General features: G+C 35.7%; 1 protein-coding gene across 6 annotated transcripts in view; it reads right to left on the bottom strand.

Annotated features, from left to right (window-relative positions):
- Positions 1-15996, bottom strand: part of WASF1 (WASP family member 1) — a 90048-nt gene that overhangs the window by 6466 nt on the left and 67586 nt on the right. For 5 of the 6 annotated variants that reach the window (XM_033054943.2, XM_033054939.1, XM_033054938.2 and 2 more), the window contains exons 3-6: positions 12380-12514; positions 3199-3352; positions 2391-2508; positions 1420-1592 (exon numbers count right to left, since the gene is read on the bottom strand). In XM_033054943.2, the coding sequence (XP_032910834.1) occupies positions 1420-1592; positions 2391-2508; positions 3199-3352; positions 12380-12514 (580 nt within the window). The remainder of the gene's footprint in view (positions 1-1419; positions 1593-2390; positions 2509-3198; positions 3353-12379; positions 12515-15996) is intronic. The other variant, XM_033054942.2, reaches the window with a different exon arrangement.

Genomic DNA, 15996 nt, shown 5'->3' with positions numbered 1-15996 from the left:
AACACTCTATTAAATTCAGAGCACAAGTGATTGTAGAACACTTTCCATAAAGTAGAACAACACTCTACATTTCCACATACTGCCACCACTGTAGTATCTAAGCCTATAAAATGCTTCAGGGGTGAAAATCTTCCTTGTTTATTCCAAAGCATGGTGCTATTCTGTATCTGAACATGTTCTGCACATGCAGTGCTCCCAAGCACTTCAGCATTATTAATAATTGCATTACTAGTACTGAGATAATTAAGGCTTAGGCCAGGGTCCTGTATGTAAAACAAGCATGTCTAAAGTGGAACCCAACATACAACACAACAAAAGGACAGCAGGAAAGCAGATGTCTCTGCCAATGACTTGACACAGCAGTTTATGGAGATACTATAAAGCTGTTCCTAGAAAAATGCTAATCACAATAACTTAACTTGTACCCCACTGAGTGAAACGCACTGAGAACATTTTCACATTCTGAATTGAGCTAAGTTCTCTACAAGCAGGTTTTTCTACTTTTCAGGCAACAAACACCCTCTCCTAGAGCTGTCATAATTACTCACCATCACTGCTGAGCTTGTTTGAATGCCTTACAAAGCTAAACAACATACTCTCTTATGGTGTCTTTTTGACCACAGAAAGATAAGGGAAAATCTAACCAGTTTTTGGGAGGACAATAAATACTTATTCATCAAAAACAACAACAACAAAAACAACAACAAAACAAAGCACCCCAAACCCCTGAACCAAAAACATATCCCCAAATGTCCTAACATTACTTGTCAGCCCTCTTTGCTATCAGATGTTTCTTGGTTAGTAAAATTGACTTGATTTTGCACCAAGACCAGAAGCAAAGCACAGCAGGTGTTTACCATGTGAAATGCTACTTTTAGCCACCAGCAAATAAGTGCTGTGAAATGAGAATTCAACAGGTTGGATTTTGTAATAGGCTATAACCAGAAATGTCAATCAAATAATGGATTTGTTCAAGAGTAAAGAGAAGCTCAGCATTCTCATTTGAGTTCCAAGTGGACGTTTGTTCACATCACACACACAATATATTCTTGGCAGTGTTTGCTTAAGAAAAATCAAGAGGCTGGAATAATGGGGATTTTGTAGGTCAGGACTGGAATGTAGTGACGCACCTGGGCGCAAGCTTGCAGCAGTGACACTAACACCTTCATCAAGCCGCAGAGTACAACACATCCTCAAGGATACAATGAGGATACATCCTACCCTTAAAAATAACAACATAGTAACTACTCCTTTAAGGACACAATAATAACTTTAAAACTGAGTTTTGATTAAGCTAAATTGGTGATTTTCAGCGCCTTTCAAGGGGGGCAGTAGCATCTCGTCATTGACCATTTCTCATGCATGCTCACTACTCAGTACCAATACACTTCATAAAGGACAGAAAAAACAAAAAGGAACCTTGATTCAAAATGTGAAGCTGGGCCATTAGCAACTTCAATGTGCTTATGTAAGAGGTTAGCATCATCTTCTGCGAGCTCTGGACCTTGGGCTAACTTCTGCCACTCTCGCCGTCTGTCATGAGGTGCCCTTGGCACTTTCTCTGGTTCATGAGGGCGATCTAGATTTTTCTGCTGTAGGAGAGTTGTGCAAACAAAACTGACAACTGAGACAGTGTTTTTTAATTACTTGCATATAAACATCAGCCACAAAATTATGAAGAACAATCCCATTTCAAATGCAAGAAAAATTTGCTTTCAGGCTAAACGTAGAACAGAAAGACTTGTAAGAGCCAGAAACATGAGTCTAGTGGACAAGTAACTGAATAATACAGAGAAAAAATACCTGTTTAAGTAGCTTTTTATTCTAAGTCTTAAATCAAATTATGAATCTGACACTCATATTTACTCTCTCTACTATGTATAAAACATACAGAATAATGGTCAAAAAAAAAGTAGCATTACCTTTTGCAAAAGTACTTGCTTAATTTTAAGAAAATATAAGCAAAGTGTTTTATTCCTACTAATTTATTTCTAGTTTAAACATACCAATTAGAATGTCATTACAATGTAAGATTGTAAAAATTTTGTCTTATAAGTAAGTGCTTAAGTGAAATTCTTCATGTGAAATTCTTTATTCCTTCTGTATTCCTCCTTTCTGAGTGACTGCTAGAACACTTAAAAATTTTGGCATAAGTTGGTTACATTAAGCATGAAAGCTTTAGGTCCTTCTATATTATTTTGCTGCTACTACTACTACTATTATTATTATTATTTAATTGTTAAAGTTGATGGAACTGAATGAATACAAGTAGCTTTAGTTGAATAAAGATGATTCTGTCAAGTCTGGATTGCTATTAAAGTACCACATCTGCAAGCAAACCCTTTTTAGGAAAAACACAAAGAGAAGCCATATAAAGTTAACATATGTACCTTCTGCTTCCTCTTTTCTTTTCTTTTGTCCTCAGTGTCCTGTAACATTTTTTCCTTCCACAGATCAAAGAAATATGAAGGATTGGTATAGAACTTCAAACCCTCTTTTCCATCATCCCTGAAATACAGCAACACAAACAGGGCATACTATTTATTTGACAAGACATGAATCCAAACATTAAGACAAAGCAAGGGCATATTAAGGAATATATAGTATCTCAGACCCTGAAATGTTTTACTGAGGAACACAAAAGAGATGATCATTGACCTCCTGCACCATCACATTTTACTATCTTTCCTGGCATTCAAGGTCCTAATTTTAGAAAGATAACTTTAACACAAGCTCCAGACCAAAAAAACCAAAAAAACCTGAGTGTCATAAATCAGAGAACTCCCACTCCAATAACTCAAACCTTGCTGTTAAAATATTGAGCAAATTTGTGTGGCTGCTCATATTTAGCTATTGACTCAAGCTAAATCTCTGGGACCGCAAACAACATTCATTTCCACTGAAGATCCCTCTTTTTACACACTTACCTGCTTAATTTATTCACATCCAAATACATTATATGGTTTAATAAAAATTACTTTTTCCTACCATGTTACACTGAGTTAAGATTTGAGTAAAATGGAGCAAAATTTTAACGCTTATAACACCTGCTGCTGCCTTCATTCCTCCAGCAGCTTCACAGTTTTCTAGTCTGGTTCCTTAAATATTTAAGTGCTACTCAATGTGAGCAAGGTGCCTGGATATATCCCCTCTATTAAAATAAGCTAGAAATTCTTTTTAATTAATTCTTTTACTAACCTGTAAGGGGTGAGAATGTTAAGTGGAGGAGGCTGTTCACAGATGTCGTAAGTTTCTTGCAAAGGAATTGGCAGAGTTTTGCGGTCAAACAGCTGTTGGTCTTGAATTGTGGAACTCCGGAAAGCTTTTCTCATTGTAATGTCCTGCAGTGACACTGAAAGGAGATAATGCCATTTAAAAAATCCCACCAGATAAATTTTGTTTGGGCTGATCTGGAATTGCCTAATGTTGGTTAAAAATACAAAGCACTACTGCTTGCATCTTGGGCATTTTACAGGAAATACAGATTCATCTAGCCATGGTAAGATATTGTCAGACTGTGTGAAAAACATGGCTGTAATGTTCTAGCACATCATCCTCTTTTTAGCTTCACAGGGAATTTTTCTCACCTAGGTATCAGAGCTCTGTCTCTTCTAAGTAGTTCAACAAATTGTGTGCTGTAGCTGTAAAATATTCGGTAGTTCAGAAGTACCTAATAACATTTTCCAACTCCATTTCACAATCCTTTTGCTACTAAAAACTGCTCTCTATCTTCAGGTATAGATTTTAGCTTTATGGCATCTACGAGCCAAATTTTGCATTCCTTGCATGTAGGCAGCAGCTCCACTGAGAGCCCACTGAGATGCCAAACCAGCAAATCACTTAAGCTTATGCTACTGAGATCAATGGGCTTTAATAGGAGGTGATTCTATGTTCCAACACATGAAAATAGTCAAATGCTTTTTAATCTGTTTAATCAACATGAGCCTTCTCTGTCTAATTCAGAGCCACTTTGACTTTTAAGCACAGTCACTAGGAATAATCAATTACCTTTATATAAGATCCAAAGGAAAACAATACTACACGAACCCAACACATTAAACAGGGATTGCAACTATTTTTACCCACTCCTGCCAAAGCCTACATATCTCCCTCAATTTCAAAAGAGTTTTTTCTATTTCATTAAAATTTAGATAAAGATTAATGGAAAAGTGACCACAACTGATAAGCTTTGCACTTTTAATTCTGGAAACAGTATACCTATTTAGTGTCATATTTCTCTCCCTCCCTGGTCTTCAGTTACTGCACCTGTGAAGTTCAGGTGTGCCTGAAAGCTACCTTTGCAACCAGCATGAGACTTCCAGTAGATAAAGCAGCAGATCTTTTCATTAGTTTGGGCACTTTTTTTAAAATCACAAACAATACTGAAAACAGTTTTCTGACATAGTAGCAAAGAGCATTTTCAGCACATATATTTTATCTAAAAGAAATTATGTTTATTTTATAGAAGCAGATTGATAGTAATGCCCCTTTATGCAAGATGAGAGGACAGCTCTGGCCCTGCCCTTCTATCACTAGGGCCTTTGGCAACATTCTAGAGGAAAACCTGTTTAAGCTGAAAACGGTTTCTTTTTTTGACTCGAGTTCTTGTAACACATGAAAGTGTACACATATATATGTACATACACCAAGTTGGATTTCTACTGTGTGATCACAAAGGGGCAGAATGCAGGAATTTTTCCAAAAGGCTTGCAGTTCCTGGAATATTCTGTCTTCTTACCTAAGCATATTGGCAATGTCCTTTGTGAGGCTAAAGATGGGATTTATTTGATTTTCAGCTTGGCTTTTGAAGTTTATTACACTTGGCAAGGTTGTGTATTCCTGGAGAAGTTTCCTCCTTTTTACCCTTAGGCTCTAATTCATCACAGTGTCTTTTATTCTTTTTAATAGCTTTAATTAGCTGCTCAGAAGCCTTTTTAAATGTGTGAAAGAAGTATTATAATGCCTGAATGTCAGCTAGGAGTCTGAATTTCTGTAGGTATTTTTGCAGTAATAAATAACCCTATATATTTTGTACCTGTCATGAAGTAGAGGTTGTTATCAGATGGCAAAAGCTCAGTTAGAATAACTGAGCTTTACCTCATCTAAAAAGCTAAGTCTTAGATCTTTTTGTACTTCAGTTCCTTTTCCTTATAACACCAAATGTACTTGTTTAGAGTTGTTTGGCAATCCTGCAAGATTTCTAACTGTCACATATTGGAAACATTTCCAACAAAAGTAAAACTTAGCATACCTCTCTTTGAACCTGTGTATATTCTGAAGACAATGAGCTTAATTGATTTATTACAATAAATAAATACAGTACTTTGGTTTAATATTAAAATGCTCACAGAGTATATGATACCATATTCTTAACACTGTTCCAAAACTCCTTATTAGCATTCAATCTCTTCAATGAGCAAGTACAGCCAGTCTAATTGATAATTTCCCTTTTCCTGCTTAAAACTCTACATTTTGTACACATGTACAGGGGATAACACATCAAAGGATAATCAATCAGTCAATCAATCAATCAATCAATCCATGAATCCCCAACAATAAGTGTAATAATTTTCTCTCTAAACCTAAGATACACAGCAGAGGGATTTGCAGAAAAGATGCACTGCAGAATTTCAAGCCACATTTCCTATGCTGATAATCTGTAACAGGCATTCCCTGGAAAGCACACCACGATTCCAAACAACAGACTACATTAGGACAGCATTACTCAGGAAACGGAAGGATGTGGCACACAAAATACAGGGAATCATGACATGGATATAACTTGCCTACACAGAGGGATCAGGTAAATCCCACGTCGCACACCCAGTGTAATCCTGGGCTGTGCACGGTTTGCCTTACAAAGCCACTTGTTCAGCTTGCCAGCTGGCAATCAGACAAAAGCCCTGCATTGTTTACAGCCTCAGCAGAGGGAAGACGTGAAAACCTGGCTGGCCCTACAGCTGATTGACAAACTGGCACTGCAAGGGGACGGATCAAATTGGATGTATGAATTCAGGTGTGAGAAGAGACGAGTGGCTGAAGAAGGAGCTGGAAAAACTGCAGGCATTTGACTTGATGCTGGTAAATTTATGCTTCCCGTTGCTTAATTCCTTATAGACACCAGAACTTTTTGTACAGCCCAAGATCCTAAATTTGATATGGATATATTTTTCTGAAAGTCCACCTACCACACCACTTGTGTTCACTGTAATTAACAAAAACTGGGGCCTCAAATAATTTCCTTAAATGTTGAGATATTCACAATTTAATTTGGAGATTCATTCAACAATCTAAACAAATGCCTGTTTGTCTTTATTTTGTCTGTTGTTTGGATTGTATGAAAAGACATTATATCAGCCAGTCTAACCCTCTGCACACAATATTTTCCACATAAGCAAAAATTGTCTGTCAGAAAGCTAAACTGTCAACTTTTTTATTCTTGGTTTTAAAAAAGAGATGCCAGTCCATTTTTACTTAAAATCAACAACAAACTAGGGGGGAAGGGTATTTAAATTACACTCTGAGAGATACAATAACTGTGTTTCTTTTGGGGTGAAGTAAAAATTAAATAAAAGCACATCTGTAATGTACTAAATAATGTTTTATCTCTTAGCAAGCATCTCATTAAACTGCAATCCCCAGTTTGCAGTAAAAGTCAGGTATAGAGCACACCAGTGCACTAACTGAAAGCAGCTACTTTTAACTTTTCCAATACATTAAATAGTACATTTTACTTCACCAGAAGAAAAAAGCCAAGTTCCTAGATTTATTTTTATTCTGTTACACTCACTCAACTAAACAATTTATGATTAGGTTCTAGGCCAAAAAATACCATTCTCCTAAAGACTGTAAATAAATAAATAAAAACCTGCTCTCTTCATACTTTATGCAGAATTTCATCCTGGCAACTTTCAAGAGTGTAAACTCGTCAATATCACAGCTGTGACTCCCTGCAGAACTAAATACTAGGGGAAATTTCATACAAATCAAAGGACTCGGTTGCTCACAATTCCCTTTATCTCTTCAAAATCTTACCCAGCAATTTGAAAACAGCAAAGAGGAAAGAACTGCACTCTCAGACAAATAACTGTAAATTTCCCATTAAAGATAATTAATTGGTAGCCACTGGTGTTGCTGAAAATTCTCTTAAAGATTTGTGTGATTCAGTTCCTAAAGACACTGCAATCTCAAAGTCTGATTTCTACCTTATTTATTTTATATTTTTAATGATTATTCATTTAAGCAATGAGCAGAATGCACACATATTAGGTTTCTCTGCCATCAGAATACTCTGTGGATTTGATAGTTGTTAAGGAGAGAGATTATTTCTGTAAATCAGACATGACTCTTGGGCTTGTCCTCTACACAAGAAACAGAAATTTTCTGAAATACTGTTCTAAAAAATTCCAAAACAGCTCAAGAACTCTTTGGATAGAGAACATATGTCACTTAACTACTACAGGTAAACAAAAAGAAGATGTAAATATTAGCGCAATCATTTTAGGAGGACTCAGAAGCTGCTTCAAATGCAACATGTAGAACAAGCAAGCCCCATTAAGATGTGAATTATCCACGGGCTTTAGGCACTGAATCTGCTGGTGAGTCTCAACAAAATCACCACATTGTTTAGCAAACAGTATTTTGTCCACATCCCTCTTTTTATACACAAAGTATACAGTACCATGGTCTTAGCATGGAACTATTAAGCCTTGGACACACTAATTTAAAACTGATTTACTTACTAGATAACCCAGAAATTTAATCAAGGGCCTAAAAAAATTGAAGAAGGAACACGGAGAACAGTTGGAGCAAAGTACACCTGTTCAGAAGTGCAAGGAAAAGTGACCTGCTATAGAATTTAACAGTCTTTATTTGCCTTTGAGGGCAAAATTTCTAATGAATGAATTGACAATAGTGTTACTCTCCACTTAATATAGTATATGTGGAGATCATGACCCAATTTTCATGTGCTTCCTGTTCTTAATTTTGATTTACATTTATACTCTTTTATACTCAGCAAAATCTTCTGAGGCTAAAGACAGTGAGCTGCCTGTTAAATTGGGATTTACTACCCTTTCCCTCTAAGTCTCCCAATGGGCTGAGTATTTGGACTTTAAAGTTGACCAAGTCTCCCATTTCCAGCAGTATACAGACCACAATTATCTGTCAAGATTTTCAGGTTTCTCCCCACCAAGTGCTACCTTTTTTTGCGCATAGCAAAACATCACATCTGGTTTTGTCATTAGTCCAACCAAATTTCTGAACCACTATTGTTTTAATGATAGGGCAATATTTATAGAATGTTTAGAAAAACAATGAACACATGTATTCAAAGGCAGAAGCCTACTGAAACACAATTGACAGCACTATTTGATTCCTTTCCTGAAGTGTGTCAGGCTGCTCACCCACAGCACTTCTGCCATTAGGTTTATTTAAGTTGCTTGTCACAGTTGTAACAAATATGCTATAAAAATTAAGAATTTGGTACACAACCTTTGAGATTAAAATACTCTCTGGTTTGAGGTTTAAATAGAATCAGGCAGCTCACATTGAAAGAACTATTAAATTAATAGCAAAATAGTCCGATAAACTCTGAGTTTATGAATTTCCTTTCTGCCATGATATTATTTATTTCTGAGTGACACAAAACTATTTTCCAATACCTCATGACACTATACATCACAGCTGTACCGTGTATCAGCATTTCAAAAGTGAAATTAATAAATGTTAAAATTAATATTCTTTTCAAAAGTCAGATTTCTACAGCTATGACATTATTCACTTTTAGTAGTACTTCACACTTAAAAGGCACAATTGAATTCACAAAAATTTGATCAATTAAGAAAAATATTATTTTACTTATAAAATTTGCATATACAGACAGAGTTAGTAATGTTACTTAAAGGGTAAATACTGAAATGAAAAATGGTTGCAGAAAAACTATACTCAGGACTTTTTCTCTGACCTATGAGGACACCTTATACTGCAGCATTAGTGAAGCTGTCGACCTTAATTCAGCTTTATAGCAAGAATGTGTTTTCTCAGTCCTAAAGGACCCCAAATATTACTCTTGGATACATATGGGATTTTGTTTCTCATACAATTGAAATAAAGTTGAGTTTACTGACGGAAAGTAGAGAATTTCTTTCTATCTGTATACAAGTTTGGTATCTTCTGAGAGGAAGAACCCACATGTATATGAAAAGCACAAAGTATTTTTAAAAATCTATTAAAATAAGAAATTAATAATACTGAGAAATCAAGAATGTGAAAACAGTGAAATAATTCAAACCAAGTTCATAGCAACTCTTCTATGACAGAAAAATTGTGCTGGAGGAGTTAGGCTCCTAAAGATACAATCTCAACCTTGGCTTTATTCTTTCACAGAGACACTGTAATAATTCAAAATGAGAAAACACAGAGACTGTTCAAACAAATTCAGAACTTTTTATCACTGACTCTACTAAAAACATCTTGTCAAGTATCTGCATCTCGTTTAGTGGATCTGACTTGGGCTGGTTTTGTTCATGCCACTTAGCTTTAAATGAATCTTAATTTCTTTCTCTTGTGTAATAGCATGGGCCCAAAGGAACCCATTAAATCTTCTATTACTGCCTCCTGGCAAAGAGCAGATGAGACTCATTTCACAAGTATATCCCATTTTACTCATGCTGTTAGCTGAGTAGAAGTACTGAAAATAGCTTAATTCTTGCATATAGAGTTTAAAAAGGTAAATTTAAATATTCTCCCTCTTTCCTCCCCTTCATGTATTAACATTCTTCATCTATTCTAGTCCACACTAGGACTAAACAAAAACTATTTGTGATGGATTTCTAAAGTCAAGTCCAAAACAGCATACTGAAAGAAAAAAAGTTTCCTGATCTCTAACTTTTAAAGAAATAGAATATCAAATGTATCCTCACCTCCTTTGTCCTCATCTGGCGACTTATTCCAGATACTGGTGAATAAGGAGCACTGGGTACAGCTCAGGGGCTGGATATTCTTAAGTTAATAAAAACAGTAATTTAACAGCTCCGGCCACTGAGGACTGCATGTGCTTCTCTGAAGTCACTACTACTATGTGGTGTGAGACAAAGCCAGGGGATCACGTTTAAGTCACCCTGAGCCGTGCTGGACTTCATTGTGTAGACCTGTTCCCAGCCCTGTTTCCTTAACTGCAGCGTCAGTACTTTCATTTAGCGATACAGTTTACAAAACACTACAACACACATAGCTCTGTGAAAATGTGTTGGTATGGTGCATTGGGGATTACACACTTCTTAAAACTACTTCTAGCAATTCTCTAACATCAAGTAGTTACAGATTTTTGGTCCTGAAACCTAGAGCCAAACTTGCCAAAGGCCTTTTACATAGGACAGTACAATTTTCCATCTTGCTATTGTGTAACATCCCTGGATGCTTTAATTCAATGGCTTAATATGGTCTCTCCATTCTATGGAAACGTGAATGATTAACATATTAGATATGCTCATTAGATATATATCAACATACTTCCCCTTCTGATTTAAACCAAAACTGGGCTGTCAATAGAAAATGCAGAAATGCCATTAACACTCTAGAGTGTTACAGGTTTTACAAGATTATAACTGCTGACAATTTATTATCATACATAGTACAGATTTTTTTATCATTATCCAATCACAGCAAAAATTCCCTGGTTTGGGCAGGAGGAGACTTCATTTTTTCTTAGTATCTGGAATAGTGCTGTGCCTGGGATTTCGGATGAGAATAATGCTGATAATACACTGATGTTTTAGTTGCTGCTGAGCAGTGGTCAAAGAGTCTTCAGCTTCTAACTCCACCCTACCAGCAAGCAAGATGTGGGGTACAAGGAGCTGGGAAGAGACCCAGCCATGACAGCTGACCCAAACTGGTCAAACAGACTTTCCATACCATATGGTGTCATGCTCAGCATATAAACCCAGGGGGAAAGGTGTCTTGGGGCTCGGCTGCTGCTCAGAAACTGGCTGGGCATCAGTCAGCAGGTGGTGAGCAATTGCATTGTGCATCATTTGTTCCGTATATTCTAATATTATTATTGATGTTTTCCCTTTGTTTCCTGTCCTATTAGAATGTCTTTATCTCAAACAACAAATTTTACTTTGTCTTTCCCCACCCCCCTGATTATTCCCTCCTCCCACTGTGGAGCAAGGATGAGCAAGTGGATGTATAGTGTTTAACTGTCTGCCAGGTTAAACCACAACAATTAGGAAAAGAGGTGTATGGGGGTGACTTTTGCTCAGTTATCAAGAGACTTGGAAAATCCCATTAATGTAAGAATTCCCCTAGGCAAGTAATGATTTTATGGAAAATCTGCTACTAGCTGTGAACAGCTGTCTTTCAAAACCTGTTCTAAAATTAATGTCACGCGAAATACAGAATCAAACTTCCCTTTGCCTAATTTTGCTGCTGGTGAAATTTTGACATCTATAGCCAAAGATAACCTGAAGACCACTCTCCTGGTTTGACACTTCATTTGTTCTGTTTACACAATTGTAATCACACAATGTAATAATACACAATTATTATATCTAGACATTCAGAACTGAAACAGTTTTCTATAGTTTAAAATTGGATCCCACAGGCAATCTGAAGTTATTTTTATTGATGGGATGTTCCTCTACTTTCTAGGTCTTAACCACATAGTTTAGAACACCCTAAATTGTTCGGGGCTACAAGATTTCTCACAGTTCCACCTGCAACCAACAGATATCGAAGAAGGCAGAAGAGCTTCATGGCATTTATGCATTAGGTAGTCAAACAAAACCTAGCATCCTTTAAAATTCCATACAAATTCTATCTTACAGGCATGAGCTGATGACTTTTGAGACTACTTGTTTCCTCAGTGCTAACATTCACAATACTTAAAGTTATTTAGAAAGGATCCAAGAGGTTATACAGCAGCAATAAATGAAGCTTTATAACTATAATGTCATACAGAAAGTAAGATGGTACAAGTTAAATGCAAAAATCCTACTTGGACAAATCTTTACATTCCATGAGAATTAGCAGAAAGGTTTAAAAAAGTGTATAGACTTATCTCCAAGCATTCATATAATATTACATAATATTATTAATATTCCAAACACATAACACTACTTAAGTGACAGATTCTCCTGTAGCCATTTTTATGTAAATTCCTTAGTATCATTCAGCAGCCATGAAAACATGGAGCTCCGTAAGCTGCTCAAGGCTATAAAAGAAACCTGTAGCAGAAATAGAAATGGACCTTTCTTATGATGGTTTGCTCTGTGTTCTTACAAACATGATTTAAACTACTAAACTATTACTTCCCTTTCACCTATCAGTACTGTCTGAGTGACAAAATAAGGAATCCTTCCTGCAGGAGGTAACTTACATTCCTCTTCCTTTGGATCGAGTTGTGTAACACTGACAGATAAGCGATCTACACGTTCTTGTAAGGAGTTGACTCTAAATGAGAAACTGTGTGCTTCATTGAAAAGTTCACCAAATATATCTTCAGCATATTTACCTGAAACATAGGGAAAAAAATAAAATTCAAGCATACCACAAGACAGGCAAAAATGATTTCTTACTGTTTTAATTAAGCAATTCTAAGATGCATGAGTATCACTTGTAACAACCTGTACTTACTGGGCCCATCAAGAGTTCTTTAGAAAAGCAAATAGAAGTTAAATACTTAAGATGCAACTTATCAAAAATTAAATTATTCAATACATTACAGAACAGATATTCAGTTGCTACAAAATTATTTAACTATGCTGATATGCATGGAACTAGACTGCACAGTTTCTTGGATATTTCTAAAAGGACAACTTCCAGCATCTGAAGCTGCTCCTGTCTGGGCGATAACTAATCTTTGAATTTACCTCAACACTGTTCTCAAAATGAAGCACAGCTTCCACTCCTGTTGTACAGAGAACTTCACAAAAAAGGGAAGATTGGATATTCACATCTAGGTAAATTGGAACCAGCTATTCAAAAATACACACTAAAATAATAAATTTTACTTTGAAGGATCAAAATTCTAGTAACTGACCCATTTTACACTGAAGTAAAAATACCCTGAACAATCAAAAAAATCTTTGTTCACACAATGGACATTGTACTTCTAGCACAAAAGAGCAGGCAATACAAATATGAGAAAAGGATCAGTAACGCGTTTCTCTTCTACAGAATATTCCACATACTACTTCTAATGCTCTCAAGACTCCATTTGAGTAGTCTGCCAATGTCACTGGAAAAACCCCACCAGATTACACAGCAGAATGTGTAGCCACACTTCTGAAATACAATGTGATAGCTTTCAAAACCTTCTATGATACTGTGCATGTGTAATTCATGAACAGTTTGTGCACTTATGTTGGTTTTGGAAGTATAAATCTCACACATTTCTAACTACCTGCTCTGCACTCAAGTTCTGATAGGTATAAAAGGAAAGAATAGCTGTGGAAATTCTGCCTTTGGTGAGCAATACATCTGAAAGTATATATAAAAACAAGGACATTTTTATATAAACACATCAAAAGAACAAAAATTAAATCCCTACAGGTACTGTGGAAACTATTTGAAGATGCTGCGTAGTAAGCACAAGGCCAGCACATACCATTTATTAAGACTTAGGTAACAGCAACAGAAAACCAGCATGACTATAAACAATGGAATATAAAAGAGGATATCAGAAGAAATGTACAGAAGAAGAAAATAGAAGAGGAATGACTAGCAAACTAACAATAAATATCTCTTCAAATACATGAGGAATAAGAAAGCCTGCAAGGGAGTCTGCAGAGCTGACTGGCAATGAAAATATAAAGGAATACAGAGAGGACAAGACCCCTATGGACAAGCTAATTTAAGACTTCCCACTGGTGTCCACAGAAGAGAACTGGAGAGACCCTGATGCCAGAACTCATTGTGGGAGGCTCAAAGAAACTGAAGGGACTACATAAAAATCACAAAACTAGATTAACAAAATGATCAGCAAATATTAGGAACAATTGTAAATCTCCTTATACACACTGAAACACTCAACAACAAGGTTCAGATTTTTTTCATGGAACATTTTGAGAGCTTGAGAGCTACAGACCCACAAGCCTGATATCCATACAAATTAGTATAGATCATTATGAAGAATTGAATTAGCAGACATCAGGATGACTCATGACAGAAGAGGCAGCACAGCTTTTGTAAAGGGAAATCTCTGAATGGTTTAGAAGCACATGGATAGAGAGCTATAATCTTCTGAGATTTCCAAGACAGTTTGGAAAGTCCTTAATAAATCGTTTGGGGAAAACTCAACAGATGGAGTATACAAAAGAAATGGCACAGATAAATAATTCCTCAAAAGGTAGAAAACAGGGCATAGTAGTAAATCACCAGTCTTCACAGTTGAGCAAGGTGAATTTTACAAAGTTTCTATGCTGGGATCTATGTTATTTAAGATACGTGTAAATTACTTGGAAAAAAACGAGATTAAAGTTTGCCAGTGATACAAAGTCATGAAAAAGAAACACACTGAGCATTAGGAAATACTTCAAACTTCAACTGGTTAGAGAGGCTTCCAGGTTGAAAAGTGCTGGAAGCAGGGAGATTAGTAGGAATATCCTACATGCTGTCTTCCTCTCATTCTTGGAGCAACTGCCAATAATCACAGTGAGAAGCAGGTCAAAGGTACTCCCATTCTGAGAACCTTTGTCTCATAGCACAAATCCACACAAAAATATAGATGGAAAGTTAATAAAAGTCTTAGCTAGCAACTCACCTAACATAAGACTTTCTAATACATCTTGAAACTCTAAAAAGTTTATGTTCTTTAACCTGTACCTGAAGCAAGCGAAACTACTTCAAAAGGTGATCCACTAAGAACAAGACTGTTTTAATATGCAGATACTAAAAATCTAATGCATTTCAGATAATATGTTCAGAAATATTAGTTTTAATTAGGTAACTCATATAACATTCAGAGACATACAAACTAAAATGAAAATCAAATATAAAACTTCATGTATTGAATCAGAAATTAATTTAGGGGCAGAGCTTTAAAATCCAGTAATTTTCCTTTAATAGGTGTATTTTGAGGCTAAACTTTTATCTGTATCATTTAATCAGGCTTAAAATTCATCTACCTCATTAATGAGCTCCAACTGAAAATAATCTGTCTCGGAAATCTTTTCATTATGTTGCATACAGCCACAAACATACTGCAAGGAATAATTTGCCTATGCTTATGAACACTAATCCTTGAATGGGAAACACATTAAAAACAACCGGTCGTGTTTGCAGTGGTATGCCAACCATGATGCCTCCACCTACCTGTGTGTTGGTGGTCTCTTTATTTAGCCAGAAGTATATATAACTAAATGCTTTCTTTAGCAAAGTAAAATGTTTGTTTTTTGTGAAAAGTATAACTGCCATTCCAAAGAATACTATTTGTGAATGTATAAATACATACATAACACACACAATCCAGTATTTGTGTTTCCATCTCTGTGTATTCTATAGGAATCTATCTTCAGTTTTGAATGGATTACAAAGGACACTATTACAGGTGATAATACTGAACAAAGTGTCACAAACTTAAATAAGTAAAAGAAAGTATGAGAATAAAGCATGTTAATAAACAAAGCTGATCTCATTCCACATAATTTATAGGTAATATGTCAGAAGAGTAGGAATGAAAAGAATGAAAAATTAATTTCATTATAGAATGAATATTCCAAGGTATCATTAGCACTTCAGAAAATTAACAATATTATGGGCCTACTGAAAAACTCTACTCTTGTTTCACACAGTACAACAAAGAGAATTACAGTTCACTATGACAATTAAAATATTAACACCTTAGGATCCTGCTCACAGTTGGATACATTATACCAGATCAGAAAGATCAGTGGTCTTGTTTGCCTACTAAATTAAATTACAATATAGACTTCTGTAATTAAATTAAATTAATGTCTGTGAAAAGATTATTTTACTGTATTTGCAAAACTCGCT

Source organism: Catharus ustulatus, chromosome 3, assembly GCF_009819885.2.
Source record: "Catharus ustulatus isolate bCatUst1 chromosome 3, bCatUst1.pri.v2, whole genome shotgun sequence".
Classification (NCBI taxonomy): domain Eukaryota; kingdom Metazoa; phylum Chordata; class Aves; order Passeriformes; family Turdidae; genus Catharus; species Catharus ustulatus.
This window is presented reverse-complemented; position numbering and strand designations above follow the sequence as displayed.